Source organism: Eublepharis macularius, chromosome 17 (genome assembly GCF_028583425.1).
Source record: "Eublepharis macularius isolate TG4126 chromosome 17, MPM_Emac_v1.0, whole genome shotgun sequence".
In the NCBI taxonomy this organism is placed as follows: Eukaryota; Metazoa; Chordata; class Lepidosauria; order Squamata; family Eublepharidae; genus Eublepharis; species Eublepharis macularius.
In genome coordinates this window covers 13,617,879-13,626,379 of record NC_072806.1, presented here as the reverse complement: position 1 = coordinate 13,626,379, position 8,501 = coordinate 13,617,879, and the positions used below count along the sequence as shown (strand labels likewise).

The following is an 8,501-nucleotide window of genomic DNA, read 5'->3' as shown; positions in this document are numbered from 1 at the left end:
TACGCTCCTGGAATGACCTCTGCCATCAGCTAAAGCTTCAAGGGCTGCTGAGCAATTTTTAAACATTTTATTTAATCTGTTCATAGGCTGCCTTGAAAATAATTTGATTGACAGGTGGGATATAAATATTTAAAATACATGCACTGTCCAGCACTGATTAGCCAGCCTGAGTGACATCAATTATGTAGCATCTGCCCTCCTTTCTAGAAACAGGCCAGCGCATAGCAGTGATGGCTTGGGCCTTGCGTCTGTCACAGAGTCTCTCCCTCGCCCCCTCAAGCAGTTTTAGAATTGGTGGGGTGGGGGGGAAGCTGGTGTGTATGCTTCAAGCATGGGGCCAATGACCCACTTTCAATTTAGAGCTGAGTGCTAGAAGAGAAGAGAAGGCAGCGTTGGAGCAGGAAGGAAGAATAAAGCAAAAAATATTCCCACACTCTGCAGGCACATCTGTACACAGCTTTGCTTGCTTCCAAGTGCTTCGTCCAATATATTCAGTGTCACCTGCAAATTGTTGAGATGAGAGATATTCAAGCTTTCTCCCTGGCCACCCCCCGCTAAAAATGTCAAACTGTTTGTTTGAATTGTCTTTCCCGAAGTACAGAAGGGCATTTATGCTCGCGCGTTTGAATGCCTTACCATCGGTGTTGTTGGGAAGATTTGGTGGTATTCCATACTCTCAAAAGATTCTGAGGATGTGGTACTAAGCGAATCGGCTCTATAGATCATATTCTTGTGGAGTGCCCTTTTTAGATTTGAGAGTTTAGTTGATTCTTCCTTTGTTTAATCAGGGCTTTCTCTCTCTAGAAGCTAAATCCTCTTGGCTATTAAGAGACAAAGATACACATGTAACTTTGTGTGTGGCTAAATTTTTGGCAGCCATAGTAAAATCATATTGTAAGTTAGGCAGTAAACTCAAGGTTTCCCTTTTAGTATGTGATGGCTTGCTGTTTATGACCTTTGTCGCAAAAAAAGTAATTAAGAAAAAGAAGATATTCAAGCTTTGCCTAGAGTCCACGAAGGACATTCCCTACAGAAGCCCTGTGTGTTTGTAGAGGATTCGAGGATATAAATGCCCGCTTCATTTGTGTCAGATGGCAATGTCTGCTGAGCCTAACGGTACTCCTGCACAAACTGAGGGTGTGTCAGAGGCATACCGGGACTGTGGCTCAGTGATGGAGCGTCTGCTTTGCATGCAGAAGTTTCCAGCTTCATTCCCCATCATCTCCACTTAACAGGATCAGGTTACAGGGGATGTGAAAGATCTCCACCTGAGACCCTGGAGTAAGGATGCAAAACCCTGGAGTAAGGATGCAAGATCCCCCGCCCCCACTTACCTGGCTAGCAGGGGGGACCGCACCATCCATGCACGCTCTCCTGCAGCACTGCGAGCACCCGTGCACTGCAGCCACCTGGACTGGGCACATTTTGGCCCAGATCAGGCCCAGATTAGGGCCGCTGTGGAGTGCTCCTGCCCTCCATAGCAGCTCAAAACATGCCCATTTTGGCCCAGATCGGGCTCGTTCTGGACCTGTTTTGGCCCAGATCGGGCCTGTTTTGGGCTGCTGCAGAGCACAGATTGGGCCCGTTTTGAGCTGCTGTGGAGCAGCCCAAAACCGGCCCAATCTGTGCCAAAATGGCCCGAAACGAGCCCAATCTGGGCCAAAACAGGCGTGTTTTGGGCCGCTGTGGAGGGCGGGAGCGCTGCCACGTTCCGCAGTGGCCCCAATCCAGGCCCCTGTGGAGCATGGGTGGGCTCCCAGGGCTGCGTGATGACATCACTTCCTGGAAGTGACATCATCGTACTTGCGGGAATGGCTCACGTGTGCACACACGCACCCCCACCGCAAGTAAGTGCCAGGTCCCAATCCCTCACCGGGAGGTTGAGTGGGCCTGGCAACCCTACCCTAGAGAGCTGCTGCCAATGATTGTATTAGTAGCAATATAAGGCTGCTTCATGTGTTGAAGATCAACAATGGTGAGTGAACTGGGTTTTAGGGAACAGCAAGGGAACAGAAAACTACTGAGCCAGGTAATGGAAATGGTCCTGAGAAAATAAGGAGTACTTAATACAGAGATCTCACACCTTTTCGAGCCTGCAGACACCTTTGGAATTGGTGGCCACAACCATAAAATGGCTGCCAGAGAAGGCGGAGCCAGCCATAAAATGGCTGCTACAGGAGGCAGATCCAACCACAAAATAACAGGGAGTGATGTTAAGCATAACTCTAACAGTGACTCTTCAACATTTTAGGCAGAAGGTCTGTTTATCAGGATGCCTTTTAAAATGAATATAATTGTTTACAGATATCTTCAGCCTTCCTTGTGCTGTGGTGGCAGCAGCTACCAAAATAACTCCTTAAAACTCTGCACTGCCAATCAGATCTCCCATGGCCAATCAGAAGCCTTGCAGGACAAATGCTCCACCTGGCTCCGCCCACATACTAAAACTGCTTGACAGGCACCAGGAAGGGTCAGTGGGCGGTGTGGTGCCCACGGGTGCCCAGCTAGAGACCCCTGGCTCAGCACATTTCGGTGGCTCATGCTAATAAAGCAAGGTATAGGGAAGACAAAATGTTTAGAACTGTCTGGATTTCAACCTGAAGCGATCAAATGTTCCACAAGAGAAGAAACAGCCTCTGAACTCCGCAACATGCTTATGAAATATAATTTTTTAATTTTTGGTTAAAAAAAATAAATCATACCACTGAAATGGAGCAGCTTTTGGAATCAAAAGCAAACACAGTCCCCCCCCTCCATCCATTTAAATATATTGGAAATGCTGCAGAGGAATGGAAGGAGCTGTTTAATATACTGCTTTCCCCCCTACCCACTTCCAACCATCACCCCTCAAGCCACCTATGGTTGCCGTATGAAAAAATAACGCAGCCTCAATGAGACTTATAATACCTTTTTAGCCAAAAAAAAGAGGAGGGGGGGTAGTTTGAAATGTAGTAAGCAATTCAAAATCTTCCAGGAAAACCCAGGGCAGAGTTTGCAAAGTAGATGGGACACGGGGCGCTGGATTTTGAAAAACAAGAACAAAAACTGGGCATTCGCATGGGACGAAAATGAAAAGTGGAGAAACTCCCTCTTTTAAAACGCATCTTGGCTGAGCCAGCCCAGGAGAGGAAGAGCACTCACTCCCCCTCCTTCGTACAAACACAGACCTATTTGGGGGGTTGCTAAACATTCAAAAATGCAGTCTCGTTTGATCCTGTGCTCTTAACAGCGGTGCAGTCTCCAGAACTGGGAAAGCTTTGCAGGACATGGAATGGTAAAAGCCGTCACCTGCAAAGGTCTGCGTGTCAGAAGGGTGGTGCCTGTGTGAAGTGTATGAAGTCAGGTCAGCCCAGGACTGGATGCAGGTTTTGTAGGCCTTTGGGCATGGAGTGCTCATAATAAGTCACTCCCCCAGCACCGTGTTCACATTCTCGCCCACAAAAGTTATGGCCCTCTTCCCCTATAATCAAAGGTACCTTCATTTCGTATTTTAAAATTTATATCTGAGTGTTCTCCCCCGATAGGGAGAAAAAGCAGCTTACAATATTGCTCTCCCCTCCTCTACTTTCTCCTAAGAACCATACTCTGAGGTAGGTTAGGTGGAGAGTTTGTGACTGGCCCACCCAGTGAGCTCCCATGGCAGAGCGGGGATTCGAACCTGATTCTTCCAGATCTTAGTTGGGGACCGGCCCTGTGCCAAGCTGTGGCCTCAGGCAGGTGGTCAGCCATGTTGATGCCAGGTGCCAGCCCCGGGTCGAGAATCTGTAGGGCTCCCAAGACTGGCAAAAAGATCTTGCTGGCCACCCCCAGTTTGCCTGGAGTGTTCAAGATGGGCAGAATTTGTACTTCCATTCTCCAAGTGCAGGGGGCACGGCCTCCTTTCCCAGCAATCCAGGAACCAATGGTGGCCTGCTGAGAGCCAAGCTACAAGTGATGCCTGACACAGGTTGGACACTTGACAGCTTCCCTCAAGTTTTGTTGGGAAATGTAGGCATCCTGGTCTTGCAGCTGTAATGGAGAGCCAAGCTGTAAAACCAGGACGCCTACATTTCGCATCAAAACTTGAGGGAAGCTGACAAGTGTCCAACCTGTGTAAAGTGTCACTTATAGCTTGGCTCAGTTGCTGTTAAGGGCACAAGAAGCAGAGGCTGATAAACAACAGCGACGGCTCTAGTTCTTTCAACTTCCTTTCCAAGCACTGACTTTGTGCAAATAATAATAATAATAATTGGGGGAGAGGACTATTTTTCCTATCAAATCCACTGAGATTTTCTGTTACAAAAGCTTGACAATTAGGGTTTGCCCCTGTCTTGGAAGATCACAGTGCATGCAAACCACGTGAACATTTCAAAGCACTTTCAGGTGGTCTCCCAGCCGGAATATGAACAAATGAATTATTAGGGGAAACAACCCGACGACGACAACGCACACGACTCTGGGTTTCACCAATGTGGTTTGCAATCCGGGTGGATTTGCCGGTTCCATTCTTGAAAATACAAAGGGCACAGAACAGGCTCTTCCTTTACAATCGAGCTCAGAGTGAAATCACAACAGTTCCCGCACTCGGATTATTGCCTTGGGAAACACACAAATACGCACACAAAGACATTAGGCTGGTCTGGATGTAGCCCTGCTCACATTGTCCAGTGACCCTGTGGCATCCTCTGGGATGAGCAGGGCTTCTACCAAGACGTCCCAACACTTGATGCTGCTGTATGGAGAGGTCCTCTCTCGCCTCCCAAAAATCCAGCAGGGTAGTCTATCGCCACACGCACACAAGCAGACACCCACCCAACTTCCTTTGCCAGATCTCCCCTGGCAGGTCTGCATCTTTAAATGGTGGCGGTCAAGGCAAATTTAAGAATGGGAACTTCAACCCTGGAAACCTACAAGTCTCTATCTATACTGATGTTCGTAGGAGAATCGTAGTATCTAATGGAAGCAACGCTCAGAAAAATGTATTCATTGACTGCTGCACAAAAGACTCATCAGCCTAGCAGAAAGCCCAGGGGGCTGTCTAGGGCAACAGAATTTCAAGGTCCCCCAGGTAACTGGGAAAACCCTCAACCCTCTTCCTAGATCCTTGGGACAACAGCAAACCCATTTTCTTGACCGTTATCCTTTCCCCCTCATTCACTCATTGAAAGTGCCACTTTTCTTGATCCCGTTTCTTTATAATGGCTGAAGGAAAACGGGCTGCAGTCACTCCATCTCCTTGCCTGATATAAAACCAGGTGCTGGGGCAAAGGGAAACAAACAGGTGGTTTTGAGAGGACGCGGGGGGAGAGGGCGTAAGTCCTGTCCTACATCAGGGCAGCAGTGGATGATCAGGGTTACTCAGGGAAAAAAACAGAGGAAGAGTTTGGGAGGAGAACTGAGGTGTGTTCCTGAACTCCACCAGGCCACTCAATTTGCTACCTCGGATAGTCGTAACATTTTCTATTTTTGGCAAAGCTTCAAGCACAGGGACTTTTTAAAGTGACCAATTAATGCATTTTTCAATGCAGATTGTGCACGCCAAAGCGGCAAGAGGCCGTTTTGCACAAGCGTTGTCCCCACCAGAGCAAGGGTAGGCACCCCCTATCCGTCCCACAACCGTGGCTAACACCCTACCGGCTGGGATATGAAATGATTCACAAGTTGAACGTGCAACGGCCAGGCTCGGGACACACCAAGCGGTTACAAAGAGTTAAAGAGAACGCCCACCAACATACAGACACGTCATTCACAAGAAAACACGGATCTGGGCAACGTGGACAAGGGGAGGCTCTGGGAATTCTTGCTCGTGGTATTTACAGGTCACGAGAAACCACTGGGCAGCCTGAACGGCTTCAGATTTCAAAAGCTACGGAAAGTCCTATTTCCAAATTGGTCTGCACAACCACCTAAGAGCTGCCGATTGATCAGAAAATGAAAAAGATCCAACCTGACCCACTCTCACACCTGCTGACAGAAGCTTGGTCTGCAGAAAATCGGCCAGCAAAGTTGTTCATGTTACGGGGACTGGCAGATGAAATGAAAGGTTGTGGGACTTCTATAGATCAAGCTCTTGCCAAAGGCACAGCTCTAGAGACCAGTTCAAAATGCTGGGAATCCCTCGATCATTAGCAACTCAAGATCATTCCAGTGGGACCACTCAGGTCACGTGCATACCCCCCCTTTTTCCCAGCACTGCCCCTGCCCACCCCATCACTGCTTGAATGCCGACTGCAGCTCTTTGAAGGCGGCTTTCCGCTGCTTCATCTCCTCTGCCTGCCGTTTCTTCTCCTCTTGCTCAGCTTTGATCTCCTCTTCGAAGCGGCTGGTGACATTTATGGCTTGCACCTGGGGAAAAAAAAGGTAAATAGGAAAGCCGCTCAGGAGTAACCCAGCACACTGAGTACGTCTCTGTCACAGTTCTCTGTTTTTATCTTCAGAGGGGCTCAGGGTGGCTTAGGTGGTCCTTTCTCCCATTTTATCCTTGCAGTGAAGTCATGAGGTAGGATTGGCTGAGAACATGTGATGGTTAGTTGTCAATGTGTTGTTGTGGGTGTTGGACTAGGACTTACAAGACTCCGGTTCAGATCCCCACTCTGCCATGAACGCGTGCTATGTGATCTTGGAGCTATTACTCTCTCTTGGCCTTTTCTACCTCAGAGGACTGTTATAAGCATAAAACGAGGAAGGGAAATCTATCTACACAAGGGGTCCCCAAACTTTTAGAACCTGCAGGCACATTTGGAATTCTGACACAGTGTGGTGGGCGCAGCAACAAAATGGCTGCCACAAAATGGCAGCTGCAGGAGACAGAGACAGCCACAAAATGGCTGCTACAGCTTGCCTTTAGTCACACAGGGAAGATCGTTGTGCTGTGGAAGCAGTTTCTGCCAAAGCAATCTTTTTAAAAATTTGCATTTAGCACGTTTTCCTACACATTTCCTACATGTGTAAGAAATGCACTCACTTGGGGGGGGGGGTGTCCCCGTGACCATTAACGCTGCTTTTTCAAATGTTCCCAATTACAACGATGGCACCTACACAATTACTCTTCATATGCATGCGGACTCTGCACATACAAGCCAGTGATCGCACACATCTGTGGTTCTTATTTCTGCTGTGCAATTAATTACTCTGCAATTACTATTTAATTGTAACAAAAGCAAAATGCACAGATGCGGGACTCAAGGTGATTGGCCAAGGGAGTTCGAGTGGGCTAAAGAGGCAAGCCCTAGGGATCAGACTGGGTCCTCAACCTCTGACCTGGGAGAGAGTTAAAGCCAACCAACTTGGACTGTGTGCACATGTGTGTCAGTGACACCTAGAAGCCTTCTTCAATAGGTACACCCCTAGGATTGAGATGCTGATGCCAGGTAATTCTGTTCTAAGTTTAGTGCAGTGGTTAAGAGCGGCACGACTTTAATACGGAGAACCGGGTTTGATTCCCCACTCCTCTGCTTGTAGCCAGTTAGGTGTCCTTGGGTCAGTCACAGCTATTTCAGAGCTCTCTCAGCCTCACCCACCTCACAGGGTAATTGTTGTGAGGATAATAATAACACACTTTGTAAACCGCTCTGAGTGTGGCATTAAGTTGTCCTGAAGGGGGGTATATAAATTGAATGTTGTTGTTATTATAGAATAGGAAACTCTCTCTGGTTTTCAGTTTTTTAGACACTGTACTCCAGTTTTGTAGCCCGTTCTCTTATACTCAAGGTGTGTCAATCTATTCGTAGAGAATAAAGCTATACTCTGTTTAAGGAACTGCATTAGTTTTCCTACCCATGGCCAGATTGCTCTCCGTGTTACCAGTTTCTCCTGTTTTAGTGTTCTCCTAGTACCAAACAAGCATCTATGAAAAGTAACTAAAGGGTGTGTGTGTGTGGCAGCAATACCAAAGGGGTACTCGAACATTTGTAAGTGGATTTGGGGGGGGGGCAGTGAAGAAATCACATGGGAAAAGGTTGCGTTTTACTTTGCAAAACCCCACGCAGTCTCTGGACAAACTCATCACTCTTGATTATTTCCTGGATTTTGCAGGGGAGAAGGAGTGAACTCCACAGGGCTGAGCGAGAATTATTACAGTGATAATTTACCGTGACCTGCATGCAAGTAAACACCAAGCCAGTCCTCTCACGGGCAAGAATTCAAATACACATTCACAGCTGATTGGGGCAAGGTCTTCTTCACTCTTTAGCAGGGAGAGAGGGACAACTGACTCCTCAAGTGACCATATAGACAGTGGTGGAAAAGGCAAGACTGGTTTGTTTCTATAGTGCTAATCCCAGGCAACCCCCAATGCTGCCAATTTCTCTCGCCTTACTTTGGCTTCGAAAAAGCTTTTGGCTCCTTTGACACCCTCCGTTGAGACGTCGATCTCCGACAGGCGGGCTAAGGCGTGGAGGCCGCTGTCCTCTTCCAGCTCGCCTGCAGCAGCTTTGCGGAAAATCAGAAGGAACTGAAAAGAGGAAAAAGGAACACAAGTGTACAACGAGGTTAAACATGATCTTAAGAAAAACTTGCTAGGG

General features: G+C 47.8%; 1 protein-coding gene across 1 annotated transcript in view; it reads right to left on the bottom strand.

The window, feature by feature from the left end:
- Positions 1-2,651: 2,651 nt before the first annotated feature.
- EFHD2 (EF-hand domain family member D2) overlaps positions 2,652-8,501 on the bottom strand; it is a 29,447-nt gene continuing 23,597 nt past the window's right edge. Inside the window, exons 3-4 of the mRNA XM_055001417.1 lie at positions 8,297-8,431; positions 2,652-6,324 (exon numbers count right to left, since the gene is read on the bottom strand). Coding sequence (XP_054857392.1) covers positions 6,190-6,324; positions 8,297-8,431 — 270 coding nt within the window. The 3' untranslated portion in view covers positions 2,652-6,189. The remainder of the gene's footprint in view (positions 6,325-8,296; positions 8,432-8,501) is intronic.